This window comes from Falco naumanni, chromosome 1 (genome assembly GCF_017639655.2).
Source record: "Falco naumanni isolate bFalNau1 chromosome 1, bFalNau1.pat, whole genome shotgun sequence".
NCBI classification, from domain to species: Eukaryota; Metazoa; Chordata; class Aves; order Falconiformes; family Falconidae; genus Falco; species Falco naumanni.
In genome coordinates this window covers 7,561,461-7,581,940 of record NC_054054.1, presented here as the reverse complement: position 1 = coordinate 7,581,940, position 20,480 = coordinate 7,561,461, and the positions used below count along the sequence as shown (strand labels likewise).

The window sequence follows — 20,480 nt, the reverse complement described above, 5'->3', positions numbered from 1 at the left end:
CTTCCTAAACTGACATACTAGTACTCAATCTTACTGCAGTGGCAGATGTAGTTCTACAGGCACTTACACTATGTAAGTTGCAAACAGAAGCATGTTTAACAAAACCTAAAATTTCCACTTCTTTTTATCTCTGGACAGTAAAACATTGCTATTATTATCACCTCATATATTCTACTTGAAGAAAAACTACCAAGAGGTTACAAACATACTGTAAGAGACACTGTAATTTTAACCTGCTCCATCTCATACCTAAGTTGCAACATTTACCTTGTCACCCTATCCACCAGGAAGTGGATTTAAGCAGAATAACCCAAAATAATTTTATGCTACCAACATCCTAGGAAATTAACACTCTCCTGGTTTAATTCTGAAATACCTGTCTAATCCTTTATTAGTTATTTAATTATTCATTATAGCTCCAAAATTATTCAGCTAGAAGCGAAGATATATGCAGTATGTTTGGGAGGAAGAAGTATTATTCAGCAGGTCAGGTTTGTTTGCTGGGGGTTTTTTTCTCAATTTTTTTTTGGTTTTTTTTGTTATCAATCTTTATTACTGACTTCTATTGGTCTTCATCACTGTTCGGTTTTACAAGATCTTAAAAGTAATATAAAAGCTCTTAAATACTCAATAATTTATTTTTCTTTTTAAATATGAAAGTGGTATCAATTTCTCCATTTACATGCTCTTAAATATCTTTAATAGCACTACTTGTTAATTCAGGCTTCTTTTTACTCTCTTGTGGTTTGTGAGTCTCATAGTGATGAAGAGATAATTATGTTATTAAACTATTTGCATAGTAATTATTAGCATTTAAGAACAGTAACTGACAAAAAAAGCCACTACTATTCTGTGGTTGACATATTTATTTTTAAGCTAGACATCAACATCTTGCTTCATACATCCTATTGCCAGACTGCACATCTCCAGCCATATTACCCACCAAGAGCAAGGCATCAATGTTACATTCCTTGTCCTTCATTTGCTGACATCAGTGTTCAAAATAATAACTGTCAAAGCAACCATACTTGCCATCTTAGCCTGTAACTACAACTATCACTGGTTAAAAGCTTGTGCAAGTCTCAAAGGAGTTACTTCCCTGTATTCAACAAGAATTGTGATGCAAGTGTTAATCTGTTTTCTAAGCAGAAAAGTAATAAAGCTTGATTTTTCACATGTGTATGTACTAGTTCTCATAAAGAAACATGTATACTCAGAATTCTGCAAGTATAGAATGCCTTGATTTTCACACTCAGTAAAAAAAAAAAAAAAAATCAGGTGTTACGGTTAGTCTAAACCTGCAAGTATGCTGCTACCTCTTGCACAATGTCGCACGGGCTTTCTGACTGGCTGATAACAAATAAAGTATGTAACAGCTGGACTGTGCCCAATATCCCTTCATGGGACACTGAGTTGAGTCACTTGCACCTACTTATTTTCACAGAACTGACTAGAATTAAATTCTGAAAGTTTGACTGGTCAACCAATGTGTCCAAAAAGTAGATGAGGAAGTTCTAAGAAATGGACTGCCCAAGTTCTGTTTCCTAAGCAAAAAAGGCATGAACAACATTAATTTTTACAGAGGACAGCTGGAATAAGTGTTTGACTACCATACCTGCATAGGACCTGGAATGCAAGACAAGACCCTCTCTATGTTTTCAGAATTCACATCAACATCATTTACAGCAACTAGAGCATCTCCTGGAGATAAAACAGACAAGAACATGAGAAAGTCAGATGGTATTACACTACAATACAAAGCCAAAGAGTGTTTTGTTTTCAAAATTAACATGTCATTTCAAAAAATCATTTTTTTTTTGTCTTTATAACATTCAAGTAAATGTTTTCTGCATGCAACATTTAATATGTTTACAAACATTTGTCTATTACCTCCGTGCTCTTAAGGCCTTACTGCCACACTTCTATCATTTTACAAAAGTAAAAAAGTAACTGTCAAAGCCTCTTCCGTCCATCCAGGCTTGTATCACTCTTGTTACTTGATCAGAAAACCCAACAACTTCACCTATCAAGTTTTGTCCAAGAATTACTTTTTTTTCCTCCAAACCCACCTCTGTTCACTTGCCAGTCCTCCACTGCTACCTCTGTTGATATAAGCACTTCTGTTTCCAAAAGCACTTCAAAAGTCACTCTTCCTATAGCAGCTCACAAGTCCCAGGACATTGCTTACACCAAAGGTTTTAATTGTTAACTGAGCCTAATGATGCGGGAATCCCACCACCCCTGAGCCCCCTCTCTTTGAAGCAGTCCTGGCAGTTATCATGCATATCAGTAACTCAGCTTAGTTCACTAAACCGGCAGAAAACCATTCACTCATCCTCATTTCATCCCTACGCTACCTTTGTCTCTCAAGCTACATCACAATTTAGTCCTTTTTCTTCTTTTTCATGCCTCCACTGCTACGGCTTCTTATTCTGCCCTCTTCATGCTTTTATCTGCCAGCTCTTCCTACTTAATGACATCTTGCGTTTTCTAAATCTGATTCTTTTCCCATTACTAGAAATCAGGATTAAAAAAAAAACAACAGGATCCTGAAGGAAAAGTTTTCAACTGCAAATGGAAAAGGTTTGAAGAAATTAAAAGGTGCTAGTTATGAAAGCAAACAGAACTGAATTAGAGCTTACAAACTTAAAATCCACATTAAAGTACAAAGACCAAATTGGGATGTCTATTTGGAAAATATTCTAGAGATGTATCCCAGTAATTATTAGCTGATAACCTCTGCCACATTCCCCTCAAAAAGATGCATGTTTAAGCATGGAGTATGTAAGAAGTATGAAAAAGACCAGTGAAAAACCCCACCTAAGAAGTCAGAAAACATGAAGCTAAAATAACATCAAAAGATAAAACTATTGAGACCTGTCAAAAGGAACAGAAATTGAAAAGTAAAAATACAAGGTTTTTCGGCCTTTCATCTACTTTCAAAAAAGAAAAAAGGGAGCAGCAGTAAGAAGAGGATATATATTAAATATATTTCATGTATGGTAGTGGGAGCCTAAATCAACCAAAAGATGTGATAACTTAATTGCCAATTTAGAACATCAGTCCAACATTTAAGGTGAGATTTTAGGCTGAACCTAAGTCAGAAAAATGCCTCCTAAAAGGTTAGTCCTTGATGGTTTCTCTGATGTCAACATCCGATGTTGGAAGCACTTTTCAGTACAAAAGAAGCACTGTATCACAGAGGAAGAAATCAATAAATATTACTGGAATAACAGAAATATAATGGAATTAAATAGCATATTCATTCTCAAGAAGGTAGCCAAGCAACACAAAACATGAAAAAGACAAACACAGCACCTGCATGCGTTACGAAAGACATTTCTTTTGAATGTAGGTAAGTATTAACAGGACCTGACAGGATCCCATCCAGAGTACTACTTACAATTCTAGTCACCTGTGCTTAAGAAAAATGAAATCAAATGAGATCAGATATATAGAAATAATACTGCAGTGACCATGGAAAATGGAGAACCCATTTATGTTGGTTAAAGATGAGGCGAGTAAAGGCTAGGTGTGAAAGCAGCTAGAGTAGAAATCAGGAGGTTCTTTAGTCTCTAAGCAGCAAGTTTCTAAAAAGCTTTCCAATAAGGCTATCTAGGGCAAAAAACCTAAGATGAGGCAACATAAATTTATGAAAAAAACTATACAAAGTGACTGCCCGTGGCACCACGATATAGGACTTGATATGGTGCATTAGGTCCTTTCCAGAATCAAATATTCAACTTCAGAGAAACAAAATAGGCCTTATTTTATACTTGATTTTCTTTGGTGTCACTGTCAGTTGCCTGCTTTCTGTCCTATTAGGTGAAAAACTCAATTAGTTTCCAGCTTGTACCTTCTGTCTGTAAAAAGGGAAATAAAGAAATGAGCTTCTTACTCAACACTGAAAGTGACTTCATTCCAAAATCATTCTTATGCCTTTTACAGGTGTAAACTGAAAATAGCAAGAGCTGCTCTGGAAGAGCAAATTGAAAACCAAGCCTAACTGCTTGAACTGCACAAAGACTCCCTTAAAAAGTGCCTCCACATCCTCTTCAAGCTTATGAGCATCAGTGTTTAATATAGTGTAACATGTAGTGTGAGACACTTCATAAACAACTGAAAAAAAGAAATATTCACTGAGGTACTCAATTTTCTTTCAAAACAGGTACTCTTGAGCTTTGTTTTCTAAGGAAATGAGGCTTCTCCAGTTGTACTATGAACAGCTTTGATCCCGATACTAAATTTCAGCCAAAGGTGGAAAAGAAGGCACAAGTCATGTTATGTGCTACAAGTTCCCTTAATGTGCTGAATAGAGAAGCCCTCTCCCTTTTCCCTTCCTCTCCTGCCCCTGGTAAAGCTGCACCCTGAGCTCATCACCTGTCCTGTTTGTGCTCCAGCCCAGCTGACTCCAGCTGGCTGAACAAGAGCAGTTCAGAATCAGACACAGCAAACACAAACTTGTCCAAAAAGCTGTTAGAGGGCAGGAGAGGGAATAGAATAAGAGCAGTATGAGGTATCTCCACGTGTGAGGAGAGGTGGGAGGGGAAGAATTCTGAGACTGGCATAGTGAAGGATGTGTGTATTTTTTTAAATTTAATTTGGATATAAATCTAAAGACAGCTGGACAGCTCATTATTTCCTCTCTTCACAGTTTATTATTTTTATATACATTTATATCTCATCACATTTAGGTGAGCCATATTGAAAAAGGTGAAATAAACCAGCACTTCCCTCACAACTAGGGCTGCTGGAGTTCAGGGAATTATATGAATTCTTGAATGCACAGGCTAGAAGCTGTAATGGAGGTACTTGTCCTTTTCTCCTGCGCCAGGACATGTACAAAGCCAGAGGCAGTTACAGCAGCATTCAACTTCAGCAAGGCAATAGCAGCAGTGCTCATCACTCCTTCATGCAGTTTAAAGAGATTAGAAAAAGGGTATGGATTTGTAGTAAATGTGCATGTTAGTATAACTATATTTTAAGCCTTGACTTGGCAACAAAAACGTGCTCAACTGCAGCAATAAAGCACTGAACAACTCTAAGGTTCAGTATGTATTTCAGGTTTTCTAGGGAGAAGACTTTCTTAGTTCAAACACAGTGATAACTATGTGCATACTAAGGAAAAGCAGAACCTGTTGCCTCTAAGGTCTCTCCATTTCCTGAGAATCTAGAATATGAAAGTTTAGAAAAATTCTGAGTTTATAATTATTTCTGTCTTCTACCTTGTTAAACACCATCAAATACAACTGGAATTCTTCCCAGGTACTGGGTCAATTGCTCAAAATCAGTGCAAAACACAATTAAGGCCCAATAAGAGAAAGAACATTATTCTTAACTAACCATCAGTAAGGAAATACAATTAAGGCCCAATAAGAGAAAGAACATTATTCTTAACTAACCATCAGTAAGGAAATACAGAATCCCCCCCAAAATGCAAGCAATATTCCTTTTTAATACACTAGAAAACATGCGCTCCTACTCTTTGTTTACAGCAAAACCAAGAAAAGGTTAAGTTCTATTAAACACTCAAAAATGCTATCATTCGTTGGAATGAACTGGTTTTTCTGTACCATGTGATAGCTCTCTCCCTAATCTCCATGTTTTTTAATGCACAGCACAGTGAAGTTTTAGCCTACAGAATCTTCAACATAACAATAATTCAAAGACAAGGAAGTTGAAAGTTAAACAGCATTTAAAAGCAACTCAGTAAGTCCACGCCAAAGCCCCAAGACATGAAAATCAGTAATCAAAAGCAGAGCATTCAGACTACTCTAATATAACAAGAAATTATAAACAGAAATACTACGTTCTTTATTGAAGAACGCTGTATCGAAGATTATCATTCACAAATACAAAAGAAAGCAGCAATTGTTCTTGTACTCACCTGCAGCACTGTTTAAACAAAAACTGTTTGTGTTATGTTTTACTAGAGACCTTACGAATTCTGTTGTGAAGACAACAGTCGAGCCAGCTAATCCACAAAGCCATTCAAATGAGCTACACACATTTGGTGAAGCTGTACGCACCTTAGCACTTAAGGGAATACTTTTGAACCATGTCTCCCAGGGTGGAATATACAAAGACACTCTGAAAGGAGAAGATCCAACAGTATTTACATCTCATATACCCGAAGTGTTTTATTTATTTGACGCCTAATGTACATATGTAAAACTTTCATTGCAGCAGTAAACGTTTATCCCACTCTATTTGTAAAAAATGTAATCATATACCATAAATGGAACAGCTTTCCAGAAGACACAGCCAAAGCCATCCTGTCAGCCTGCCTTCATTTTGCCAGAAAATGCTGTTATTAAAGAACTGCACCTCAGAGTTATAGAATTGTTCAGGTTGAAAAAGACCTTTAAGACCAACAAGTCCAACCATTAACCCAGGTCTACCAAGTCCACCGCTAAACCATGTCCCCAAGGACCACATCTACACATTTTTTAAACACTCCAGCAATGGTGATTCATCACCTCTGTGGGCAGCCTGTTCCAATGCTTGACAACCCTTTCCATGAAGAAATTTTTCCTCTATATCCAATCTAAACCTCCCCTGGCACAACTTGATACCATTTCCTCTTGTCCTAACTTGATGTAGAACTGAGAAAAAAATCTAGATTTATCAGTATGAATTTCCCAGAACTGGGGGTGGGAGGTGGTAGTAGGGTGTTCACATTTTTTCCTTCTTTTATTTTGCCAAACACAAGAGCATCCGAAAAATAGAGACTGAAGTAACAGAATGAAAGACATCACTGGCACGATAGGAAGTATGTAAAATTACAAACACCTAATATCTTAAAGCAGAAGGTGACCAACAAGACCTATCCCGTGTGGCAACTGATGCCAGCAAAAGAGTTTATATATGCAAATGTTCCTTTGTTAGAGCCTCGCATCTACACTTTGTTGGATAATTGTTTTCTCCTCTTTAGGAAAGTAAAAAACTTACACAAAGCGAGACTGACTTATGTCTTCAGACATCAAGTCTGTCAAAAAAATAGCACAAATGTATAAACTTTAATTTCACTTATTTAACGCTTAATGAATTTATGTTAAATAAAATAAAAGGGTAAACGGTGTTTCCAATTGTATTGTTTAAGTTGATCTAACCTGATGGTTCGCAGAGTTCAGTCAAATTTTCCCAGACTAAATCATTGCTGAATTTCAGATGTAGAGACATTTCATAATAGAGAAAAAAAGCTGTACAGATGATATTGCAAATACATTTTCCAATCATTCTTGTGCTCTATGAAGTGGGTGAAAACCCCCCTCCAACTGACTTTTCTTAAGTATCTAAGATCAAAGTGAACTTTTTCCCCTTTGCATATACTTACATAGACAAGAAGCAGACACTTGCATGAAATGTTGTTTTTAAACTTTATATAAAATAATGTAAAATTTTGCTTTATTTTTAGATTTTTCAACAATACAGTTGTATACAAAAATTTTACTGCATAATACTATATAGAATAGCACTTGCCCTGCTGGCGTTTCTACCAGCAATAAGATCACTATTGTCTGCCATGAAAGTCACCAGCATGTATGTTACAAGATGAAGAATATTAGAACAGTCTCACTTGGTTCCATTTTTAGAGACAAAATGAGCAACTGCAATAGAGGAAATAAATTTTCTTCAGGCAGCTCCAGGATATCAGACCTTGAGTCAATGAATTTAATTTAGAAAAAAATCCATGTCCTTCTCTTTAAGGAATAAAGTAAGCTTTTTTAAAAATCCCATAACAATGAATAATCAAGCTTCTGATTTCTATGATTTATTATAAGAAGATTCTCAGTTCACACAGAAACTGTAAGATGTCCATGTATGTCCTCCACACAATGCCAAGCAGAACTGAATTTTACTAGTGATGAAACAGGTAGAGGAGAGAAGCAGGAATTCTTTCCTATTTTCTTTGTTCTATCTTCCCATCTTCTCATTAGAAAAGACTTCTTGCATCCAGTCAGTAGTAGCTAAGAACAGTGTATATTGATATCAAATACCTAGTTTGCACATAGCTGATGAAATTTTCCCTGCTTTTTTAGAGACAAAGTTTAGAAAAATCTTTGGGACTGCTGGCATCCCAAAAATGTTTATTTCAGAGCTGCCTATCATTTTGCAGTGAAGCACAGGACTACTACTTTTGTTAAAAACCCATTCCCTAAAGATAAACCTGCAAGCACCGTTTCTAAAAGTAGATGATCTTTGTATTAAGCTGGGGGACACTGATTGGTAAGTGAATACCACTTCCACACTGTGATGAGAAGTGAATATTTTTGGCTGAATTAAAATCAGAACCATGGGAGAGGACTGAGGACACTTTTTTCATGAAATCCTGGTATTTAGTTTCCTCTGTTCTTGGTAATGACTTGGTGCAAGTACTTATAAATGTTCACATACTCCTTTCCAAAAAAGGCAAAGTATGGAACACATTCTACTGAAGAAAGCCAGATCCATTACTTGCTTTATATGCTAGCAGGCTGCTTTTACCCAAACCAATGCTGTTATGCTTCAAGAGGAGATTAAAAGAACATAAACGACATCCCAAACTCCACAGTGAAAACACAGCAAAGCTTACGCAAGCTCTGTATTTCTATCTTGCGTGCCCAGCATCTCTGCTTTGGAGAGCCTTTTCAACAAGTACACCATATATGGTAACTCCTCATGAAAATCTCACACACTCACAGTATTTTGGTCCTTTCAGGGACATTTTTCTGACAGGACTCTTAGTTCCATGGTCTGCAAATGACAAAGCCAGCATTTATTTTAACTGTTGGAAGATGACTGCAAGTTGCTTAATTTTTGTAAATGGATTACCATTTTAAACCACTGTCTATGCTATAGAAATGTAACAGATACACTTGTCTTTCCAGCAATGATGGCCTTGTTTACCAGAACTTCAGAACTCCAAGAGCAATATCTGTGTTTTTACTATTAAAATGAGCAAAGATTTCTACTTGTACATTTATTTATTTGGGGAAAACAAATAACCCTCCCACATAACATTAACGGAATTACTGGATTAGAAACTCATAGAAAATCATATTAGTGAATGGGTTGGGATCTGGACCTTTGAACTGAAGCTTGCAACAGCAGCCTGCATCTTATGAATACTTGTTCGAAACGGATTATAGCCCATCTTTACTATCACCCAAGATCACTCCCTGGTCCATGAGTAGTTTTAACACTTTTTTTACAATTGTACCCACTGATAGGGTGAGAGAATTCATGCACACTGTTCAGTGATGAAAGAAATGAGAACAGAAAATAATTTCAAAGAGGATAACAATAGTATGCTCTGCTAGTGAAAAGAGCTTTCTTGTATTTTCAGTGTTGTTGGAATTACTCTTCCATTTGTACTACAGTAAAAATGATGATCATTGGCATTTAGAAGTATCCTCTGCTGTGAATCAGACAGGTTTCAATTTGAAACGGAGGCTGGCGGGGGATATCAAATGATAATGGCATTTCTTATCACAACCATTATTTGCCTGGATGTAAAAGTGAGTACTTAGTGGAGCTTTTTATCTTTGAAGATAAGCTCTAAGATAAGACTAGAAAGGTTTACATAGCAGGCCAGGCTTTGCATATTGTTAATAATGAACTCAAGTAAGAAAAAAAATTTTGTGAAAAATACAAAAGGCACTTAAAAAACCATGAGGTAAAAGCAGCTGTATTTCATATTAATGAAAATGAAAGTGACAGTAAGAATGTAAAAATCAATGAGGGCTTTTTTGTTTTGAAAACTTAAGATAGATGCTGAATTGTTAAATATTAGAAATAAAGGAAATGATTGCTACAAAGCAGCAGGGGTTTTTTAGCTTGCAAAACTGTTGTATTTACTTTCATATGGTCAGTGCCTGCATTCTGCTTGGTTAATAAAGCAGAGCAACAAGACTTATGACTTCCATATGCAATCTCAAAAAAAATAATTAAAGTGTAGTGCACAAATAATAAACAGATGTTTTAAGTGTTCAAAGCTATTAGGGATACACATTTCAGAATAAGTTAAGAAAGCCACCTGAGTAAAGTGGTTATTTAGAGGGGGGAAAGCAGTTATTTCTACTAAAAAATGTTAAAGCAATAACCACTTTGTAACTGTTTGAGTGAAGAAAAATGAAAAAAAGCGTAGTCCCCCTTGCTAGCCATTTAAACTGCTACCATACCTATCACTGACAAATTAACTAATAAGCCAATGAAAATATGAAGTAATCAGTAACTTGGTTATTAGTTTACATATTACAAACCCAAGACTTGGAAAAAATAATCTAGAGAGTCCAAGTTTTAAATAAGGTGGGAAAGTTAAATGCTCTCCCAAGTGTAACTGGCAGGATTTGAGTAGCAGGGTGCTACAGGAGTGACCCATGTGGCAGGAGGTCATGAGCTGCCTTGTGCTGCTCATAGCCAGTTCTGAAGCTGGTACAAGCAATTCATTGCGTACCAAAACTTTGCCTAGCTGGGGAAGCCATGGTATCTCTGCCCAGACGTACTGAAGAAAGCAGCAGTCACCAGGGGAAGGGTTGTAGCCCACAGAGGGGACCCATCCCTAAAGGGCTGTGGAGGAGTCATGCTGCAGCACAGGAAAACAAGAAAGAAGCAAGGAGCTGTAGAAGGAAAACTTCATACACACAGTCCCACCTTCTTGCACCATCCATTACTTCACCAACGGAGTTGGGGGACATTGTTATCATGCAGTGAAAGCAAGGGTACCTGAGACTAGGAAAGGGGAGAGATTTTTGCTTGAAGCTGAGCCTGGAGAAGGCAGGGGAAAAGGTATTTTCTTTATCGTTTGGGGTCTTGTTTTGTTTTCACCTTCTCAGCACCTGAAACAGTGATCTGAAGTTTTGTATTAATGGACAGAGTTACATTCAGTAACAATTCCCTGAGTCAAGACTATTTGCCTGCAACACGTGTTGCAAACCAGTCACCACAAAGACCACAGTGTATCATTTATGAAATGTTTCTTTTTAAAGGTAAATATACTTAGTATCTGCTTCACAAAAGACTACTACAAAAAAATGGCCTGCACCACTGAAGGCTATTAGAATATTAGAAAGCAAAACTTAAACAGGTTAATATCTATGCATATGCAGGTCAATGAATATGAACAAAGTTATAACCAAACCAGCTAGCAGGCACCATGCTATACTGATCAGGTATTTGTCATTTGTTCAAGAAGCTACTATCTTTTGTGCAAATTGTTCAGTTTTAGACTGACCACAGAAACATTCTTGACTGTTTCTGCAATTCCTAACAGGATTCCTAAAACTGACTTTTAACAACAATAACAAAACAAAAAAAAACCCCAAAACAAAAAAAGCAAAGTTCTACTGTATTTTTCTTGAACTTTCCGTCCAACTTCAGATCCTGGGAGGATCTGAGGAGGCTATCCATTGAACTACAAGTTGCTTCTAAATCAGGCTTTGGGTGTTTACCATAGTTATCCCATCCTCTGATGTGCCATGAAGATGCAGTAAACCAGATGGTTTTTTGACCGGAACAAAATTTTTTAAATGCATATTCTTTATGCAGACAGCACTGAAACCTGAGCATCTAATTTATGCAAAGCATTCCTATTTCTAGACACCACATAAAAATTCCAGAGTACACAGTGTTCACTATAGATATATAATTTGAGAGTATTTTTATATGAAAATTATATATTTTATACTGTTGGCACAGAATACAGCTCATTTTCCCAGTTAAGAGCTGAATAACTACAGTATGCTTGAAAGTATTTGTTTCCAATGCGCAAAAACAAGGCAATATTGGTTGATGACAGGCTAGGACATATTAAACTGCTAGACTCTTTAGATTAATTTAAATTTTCTTCTATTTAAAACAAAACAAAAACCCCCACAGTTTTTGTCCTCACTAGCTCCAGGAAGCATTAAATCCTGCAGATGAAGTACCATCTCCATTTAGAAGATTAGCTTTATCTCCTGGATCTGCTATTTGCCTACATGTTCTGACTTCACACCTGCTCTTTCAAACATGCAGTTACATACAAATTTGTGTCCCAAAAGTAACTTGCACATTATAAGTACCCACTCTTACGTTAATTAGATCAACTACCATTAAGCAGATCAAGCTGAAACTCCCTCCCTCCTCCTCCTCATGCATCCCCCACTTCTTGACTAATCAGTTCTTTCTGGCAAAATCTGAAAGTTATCCAATTTTCCCTCTGGAGTATTCTTTAGCATCCCTACCAAAAACACGTGCTAGAAGAATCAGCTAGTCAAAGCACGATTTGCCGTTTTACACACACAACACTGGAATTTTAAAAGCAGTCATGCTGACTTTGTGGGATTCGTGCTACTATAGTATTAAGACTTTCATGATCTAACCAACGTCACATCTTTGCTCTCTCTCTATGAGGGACCAACTTCAAGGGTAATTAAACAACCAACCTTCCACCCTTTACAGATGTAGTCTAGCTCTCTCACATTTACTGTCTGTGAGGCTGGGGTCTTGTGAGTGCCAAGTCCTTTTAATGGCCTCTTGATGCTGGAAGTGGAAGTATTTCTGCCTCTTCACTACCAGCTACCTTTAAAGGTTCATCCCTCTCCATTATTCACGCTCGGGTGCTTGTCAGGCCTTCTGTGACCCCAGCTTAACTTCTTATACCAGCAAAAACCAGGCAATATTTCTTCTGGGTTAGTTTCCTGCCAGGTTATTTAGTTGCATCAGCTCATGGAAGTATCTGACAACAGCCAAACCAACATAAAGGAGAGCCGCTATACTGGCTCACTGCCTCCTCAGACTACAGCCCCATTATGTATTCAGAGGCCTTCTGATCATGATCCCTGAAGAAGCAGCTGTTATACTTGCTAAACAGAAGAATATCCAAACAAAACTGTGCAGAACATTTGTAACATATGAATGTATCTCACTCCGTATTTTTTTTCCTCATTTTTATGGTACAAAATCCATTTAAAGGATATACAGTAAAGCTTTTTATCTAAAGGGGATGGTGTGGAAAAGAATTAAAGCAAAATACAAAGTTTGGCAGACTGTAGTTTTTCTCCAGTCCCACTTATCTACTGAGAAAATTATGCACTAAATTAAAGGTGGTGGTGGCAGTGTATATGTTGTTTGAAGTTCAAGCTGCTCACTCCCTGTACCCTTGAAGGATCTCCTTACTATATTAACACCTTCTAGTTTATGTTACGCATTCTTAAAACCACTAATAAAGTAAAATTGAAGAGATAACAAAATATCAGATGCAATAATGTTTATTTAAAATAATCCCTCAAGAACTGACAAAACAGTTGTAAGTAATTGCTTATGCCTTGGAATGTTCAAGTCAGCTGCCTCAAAAAAAACCCCAAAGAACCAAAAGCCAAAACCCAAAAAAACTCCAAACCAAAAAAAATATATCTTCATTTCAAAGGAGAAGTGCAGAAGTTAACTATTTGTTCAACTACTTACCAATCAGGATTTGACCTGTTTTCATTGCTGAACTACCTGGCACCAAGCTATGTACTACAAGCTTCTCTTCACCAGTTCCTCTGATGACTTTTTCCTTCCTGCCTTGTTTTTCTGCTCTTCTGCTGCTCCATGAAGACTGATGGACAATCCCTACTAAGGCCTCCAGCAGCTTGTGCTGCTCATCTTCTCCAGCACTGTACAGTTTTCTGGGATTTACATAAACATATACATCTTTGTATTTTTGCTGAACAGTGACACAAATTTTCTGAGCAGACTGGTGTTTCAGTATGGAAGTAGGCCCAGTGGAGTGCACATTACAACTTCCACTGCCTTTCTTACCAGAACACTTTGGTAAAAGACTCTTCTTTTTTAATATTTTGGTCAGGTTCTTCAGTTCATACTTTCTTTCTTTTCGTGATCCTTCTTGAATAACTTCAGCTTCATTTTCACGAAACCTGACATGATTCACGGCTGGCATTTCTGGACAGGTGTTCCGAAGCAGAACTTCTTCTTCGCTTTCGCTCAATTCTAAATAAAATAATTCCCCATTTTTCTGCACACCATCCAGCCATTCAGGCTCAAGGTCACTGGGAAAGAAAGAAGAATTATCAGTGACAACCCTGATAAGGAAGACTGCTATGCAAGTGACATCTGATTACTTCAGATATATAGGGAGGGGATAGAGAGAGGACAAGGAAAAAAGAAAAAGAGAAAGAAAAAAAATAATAATTGTCACCTCCTGAACACTGAAAGCTCAACTGTTTTAAGTTTGCCATGAGGGTAAGAGCTCTTCTCAGACAAATTATGGATATGGCAAGGAAAGACATCCCTCCCAGATGTTAAAATAGTTTATTCAAATGCCTTACAGGAAAACAGCCATTGCAAAAAGCAATACTCCCTTTTCTGAAAACACAAAAAACCCCAACCCCAAATAATTTCTTTCACATATGAGTTTTAATTAGTAATTACATTCATGGGCACAATGGGGCTTTCTCTTAAGAGAAAAGACGCCATCCTATTTGTTCTCTCCAATTATTTTTTCTCTTATGCATTTACAAGACAGTCTGTACTGCAAGCCCTTTGGAAAGACAAGATTAACATTTTAAAATCACCTCTCTCTATATATATATATAAAACCACCCCCAAAACAACAAAACAAAACAACCTCAAGATCAAGTCTAGGTTAACACTTTTCACAAGACAAGTTCAAAATAGCATACTCAAGATCACATTCAAAAATACCCAACAAAAAAGTAAAGAGACAGCACTGCTACAGAAGAAGTTCTAGCAGCTGGAGTGGATCACTTTAAGTCACTAGCAACAAGCTGCTGCAAAGAAAAGGCAAGGCAACTACAGGATGTATTAACAGGAGTGCCATCTGCACAGCGCAAAATTTTTTTGTCCTAATTTGGCAATGGCAATGTGTCAACCATGTCCAGTTTTGGATAGTGCAATTTAAGAAAGATGTAATAACTGAAACAAGCCCAGAGCACAGAGACAAATAGTAAGTAGTTTATAAACATGTTTTAAAGGGAGAGGCTGAAGGAAACAAAACTCTTTTGGAGGAGAAAAAAAACCAAATGAAAAACGATAGCAGAGAAGCAACAGGCCAAACAGTCCAACTGCAGAAGGATGAGGATCAGTAATGGTCAAAGGATGCGTACTTAAGTGGTTTAACTTACCAAAGTATCTAACCTAAACAATATGAAAAGTTTTTGATCTCACACAGACAAACACACAAAATCAGCATTAGCAGGCAATGTAAGGAACACATGGGATGTTCTGTATGGAAGATTTTCACAGACGGGACCAGTTCATTCTTCCTGACTAGATGACAAACAGGTCTCCCTTTCTTGTAATCTGAGACCACACTGATAAAAATCAAATAAGGAAAAATACAGAATGGAGACTTACATGCTAATTAATATCATTGTTTAAAGTTAACATACATTCATACATTTTATACTAGAATTAGCTATTTTACTGAATAGAGAATGCAAATGTTATTTATAACTAGTATTCTAGAATTCAAATAGAGCATTGATTTGAATATACAGATAAGTGATGCAGCTTCAAAGTCCAGCTGAACAGAGAACGTTATACACAGACACTGCACCACAGCACCTTTAAGGGCTCAAAGAGAGGATCTGGCTGGACTAAGAATACAGAGATCACTGGCATTGCTCTCATCCAGGAACCCCAGTGACTTAGAGAAGTTTATGGATGTGGCAGACAGGAAGAAACATCCTGCACTTCCTTTGCATTTATTAGTTTGCCTAAGCTGATAGTTTTAAAAGATGACACACCACTTGTGATAATTTGGCTGCTCCTAATGGCTATGGGTAAGTCAAGAGTTTGCATCTTCTACAAAATCTTACTCAAGATATTTAGTACCTTCTTATAAAGTATCAAAAAGATAACGCCACCTAAAGTCTGTTAGGACCAGATAATGGTATGATTGAACATGTCTCAAAGGTGGTTAAGTAAGAAATAACATGACAAAGTTTTTCCTTGGTTTGTTTTTTTAAGAAGTACTCTTGCATTCTGGTACATGTAAGCAAAATCGGGAAAACCCAAAATTGATAAAGGAAGCATTAGAAACTTAAAAAGAAATAACATTTGGGTTAGCAGAAACTCCTGTGATGTACAACAGCCTTCTTTGTTCCCTCTTTTTTTTCCTCTTTGAAAGGGATTATTGTTTTTGGAAAAGCTCGCTCTTCTTTGGGGTAGAAGTTGACGTTTCAAGCTGGATGTCAGTTCATACACACACGTTCTCCAGCTTCATTGTCTATTTTTATTAGAAACTACTATATGGATCAAGGAAAAAAAAAAGGTAGGGGTGTGTGGGGGTATGTTAGCATGGTGTTTACATTGGGTCCACTCAAACAGAAGCACTCCAGAGAAAAGGCTCTTCAAGAAGCAGCAGCACATATGGCAAAGTCACTCTATGTGAATAAGCTGATGAAGATGGAAGACTGAAAAAATGTCACAATGGCATGAATTTCTCTCCTTGAAGGCATTTTAATGAGGTACTGCAAAGGAACTATGACTTTCTGAATACAGATCCATACAGACATCTAAAAAAGTACAGGTTGAAACAAGAAATCTACAGCTAGGATGACAGGTTTTTTCCTTAATGCTGTAGTTTCACAACTAATTTATACTAAGCTAAAAAATAAAATACAATATTCTCAACACCTTTCCTTCCCATCTCTCTTCCTTTGTGCCAAAATAAGCACTTGCACAATAACCTGAGCTTCTACATAGGTCTGGAAGCTTCAGTCAACGGATCTAAAAATCTGGAAGACCCACATTCCTCTAAGAGCAGTATCACTGATCCCCACAAATATTTCTTCTTTAAGATAAATGTCTGAAAAAATGTGCCAATTGAAATTGCCCGTGTATGTAAGAAACATATACCAGAAACGAAGGATCCAAGTTCTGATTCTGAAGCAAGGACTGTTCTCACCCAAGGAAACTCAGAAACAATAAACAGTTAACATCTATGAGCCTTGTTTTAAAGCAATTAAAAGAAAACAACGAACCAAAGGTTAACTATTGTACTGCACTATATGATTCAATTCCACCCATATGATACTTTGCAGAAGCAAAGTTAATCATCTTTAGTCTTCCCAACCTCTGCCTATGCAACAACAAAGTATGGCTTCAGACTGAGGCGTAAGTTTGGTACATGCAAAGCTGCCATCCTCTTAACAGCTATGGCTGCCTAGAAGGGTCCTGATCCATCACAACTAGTGAAAGTGGCAGCAAGTGTTAAATTAGAGAAAACTAAAAAAACCCAAAACCAAACCAACACACTACTTTTACAATGGCATATGTAAGCATTCACTTTACAGCTGTCTGAAAATAGGCCATGCAAAAAATCATAGGGCTCTGATGAAGAAACAACTTGCATCAGCCCTATTTCTACCCTTACACCAGTGCTCCTTGGTGTACCTTGGTTTGTCCACATTAGCTGTAGTATTAAGTAGTACAGTTTCAACTGACGGAAGTTTGATCTGGAGGTCAGTAACTTTTAATTCAGAAACCCATTCCCAAGGGTTTTCTTTCTTTCTTTTACTCAAATATGTCCTACTATAAAACCATACACAGGTCACCTATAGATGAACAAATGCCATTATCTTACAATAGCTAACAGTCCTATCTTTGTACCTTTTACTTTGCAAAACTGTACTGTTTCTCTCCATCTTCATTACAAGCCACATCTTAACCTCTTGTTTCTGTACTCAGAAGGCTGGAGTGGTACAGGTCCAATAGAAGACACTATTTGGACCTAAAATTAAAGCTTCGCAGTCCTGTTGATGCAGTGATAGAAAAGATGTGTTTCAATTTATCCAACAGTATTATACATTGTGTTCTGTGTTGAAAACTGTGGAACACGGCTATATCCCCTGAACACGCACAAAGAACACCAGTAGATTTGGATTTTAGATGCAAGAATTGGAAAAGAAAAAATCCAAAACACATAAAAGGAGGAGGGAAGGAAGAAGGAAAAAAAAAAAAAGCATGGGTTCAAGTGAGATGTGTTAAAGTTAAGTTCTGCCTTACAAACATAGGAACAAAATAAGGCAGGTGTACATCCAAACAGCTTCATTTCTCACTGAGCCAGAGGCACGGGACAACTGCAAGACAAAGTGTACTTAAACATGTTTCAAACTTAAACCTTTTCCTTCTTCGCTGCATTACTTATGAAAATAACATGCCAAATAAAATCCATCGATTAGACCTTGAAATATGCATTTGAACTGTCAGACAGAATTGTTTTAATGCAGGGTGCAAAGAAGAGAGTAAATTTTATACGAATTACATGAAAAAATAGTAAGAAAACCCCAGCGGTTGCGTATGTGACTTTAAAATATGTACTGCTGTTCCAGAGTTGTCTCCTCACCTACCATTTCCCAAAAGAGAGGCCGCTAAAACAGGCGGACTGCGTCTCCAGTGCTAAGGCATTTATAATACATGAGCCAAGCTCCAGTCTCCCGCCTCTCACGCAGCGCCCGGCCGGGATCCAGGGCCAGCCCAGGGACTGCCGGCCAGCTGAGCGCCTGCTGCCGCCCGCCACGTTACCTGCGGGGTTCTGCCACACAAACGCCGCCTCAGAAAGCACAAAGCCACTAAAACCGGCTCTGCGGCTTAAACAGGCACGGACGGAAGCTCCCACCGGGCCGCGGCCCACCGGCCGCCTCCTCAGCGGGCTGCGCTTTGGCCGGGCGGGGCGGCACGCTGATGGGGCCCGGGCCCGCGCCCCGCCGCTCGCCCTGCCCTGGCCTCCCCCGCCCCGCCCTTACTCGGAGCTCCCGGACAGCGAGGTAGCACACGAGCCGCTCTCGCTGCCGCTGCCCGCACGCTCAGCGTCTTCTCGCCGCGGCGGCTCCATCCCCTCAGCGGCTCCGCGCCCGCTCCCGCCGTCCCCCCCGGACGCCATGACACCCGCGCCCCTCCGCGCCGGCCGGGCACGTGACCCGCGCCTTGCCCTCCCCATTGGCGGCCCCGGGCCGGCGCCATGGAGACGGGAAGAAGCGCGAGAGCACGTCCCGCCCGCCGCGGGAGCGGGAACGGCGGCGGCACCGCCTCTGAGGCCCGCGGAGGGTCCCGCCGGCCGGGAGAGAGTCCCGGGCATCGGTAAGCGGTAATAACGGCCCCGCACTGTTGCCCGCCTCGGGAGGAGGTAAATTGCCCTTTGAGTGTGCTGGTAGAGAGGCCAGCTGGCCGGCCGCTCCTCCGGCTGGCAAGAATAATCATAAACAAACATTTGAAAGTGCCCAGCCTCCCTGTTTGCTTCCTCAGAACGCGCAGCTGAGTCTCACTAGTCCCTTGAAAGTCTTTCAGTGGGTCAATATGGAACACATAATGGAGAACAGACTATTTAGTTGACTGATATCAAGGTCCCAGCAACAGTTCCATAAAAGAGACTACTAATGAAACTCAACAGTCCCAGGGCAAGCCTCAAAGCATTGCTTATAATAAAAAACTGACTTGGAGAAAGAAACATGAGGTAAATTGTAATTTTCATGAAGTCAAATGGTTAGCGGTGGAATACTTGTATGCTTTATGTTATGCTCTGTCATAAGAAACTAAGGTAACTTCTCTGTAGGTTAGTCAGGAAAGCAGTTGGGTTAGGAAGGAGAGGCAAGGATGTGAGACAGCCGAACAAGCTAGATGATTTATAACCTTAAATCAGTCAATACAGTCTACGAATGCAAAATCATGCACAGTCAAGAGGAGGGGGGGAACCCTACTTGGTTTTCAGGACTTAAGTTATTCACATCCATGAAAAACAAGACCCATGGCAACCCTGCAGACAACTTGCTGCGTAGCTATGTCAGTAAACCCATCAGGACACACATGGTGAATAACGAAAGGGATGAAGAATAATTGTTGGAACATTTTTAATGTGTTGGATTTAATCTCTGCTCAGTGGGATATTTGCACTGCTTCAGCAGTGAGGTTTTATAGTGCTGGAGCACTATGTAGAAGTCACAGAATTCTGGTATGAAATTCCTGTGCTTGAAACCGTTTTAAGGAAGCATTCACTAATAAGTGTGATTTCAAGTGAATTAACAAACAGAAATGTTCTGGACTCGTATCCATGTCATTAAGGCTTCAACTGAAGTAGTTAAAGATACCTATATTAAATTTTGTGGCCATTCTGAAGTGCCTGTACAAGACCTGATTTTACAGATAAATCACTGTTACGTGGATTTTAAGACTACAAAGCTATCCAAAGGAGACAGAAACATTCGCTACCTAAAGAAAAAAAAAAGTTCTAATATGGTTTCATTCAGTTTAGCTCAGGATATGGTAGATAATTTAAGGTTTTTTTCCTATCTGAGCCAGCAATAACCACTTCACACAAAGTACAAAACCCATGCATGCATGGCAGACAATTCTTTAAAAGAGAAAAAAATAAATCAGGTCTTTGGTTGTTTCCAATTGTCAGAATGCAAGATATGCACCGACTTTCATTCTTTATATTGCTTCCAGAAGAATAAGTGGAAAAAATATTCTGAAAGTACCCCACTTCCCAAACA

At 38.5% G+C, this 20,480-nt stretch overlaps 1 protein-coding gene across 3 annotated transcripts in view; it reads right to left on the bottom strand.

The window, feature by feature from the left end:
- INTU (inturned planar cell polarity protein) overlaps positions 1 to 20,480 on the bottom strand; it is a 55,637-nt gene that overhangs the window by 30,582 nt on the left and 4,575 nt on the right. For 2 of the 3 annotated variants that reach the window (XM_040613267.1, XM_040613086.1), the window contains exons 1-3: positions 18,738 to 18,880; positions 13,429 to 14,015; positions 1,616 to 1,701 (exon numbers count right to left, since the gene is read on the bottom strand). In XM_040613267.1, the coding sequence (XP_040469201.1) occupies positions 1,616 to 1,701; positions 13,429 to 14,015; positions 18,738 to 18,874 (810 nt within the window). In that variant the 5' untranslated portion in view covers positions 18,875 to 18,880. Of the gene's footprint in view, positions 1 to 1,615; positions 1,702 to 13,428; positions 14,016 to 18,737; positions 18,881 to 20,480 lie in introns of those variants that run through there. The other variant, XM_040613173.1, reaches the window with a different exon arrangement.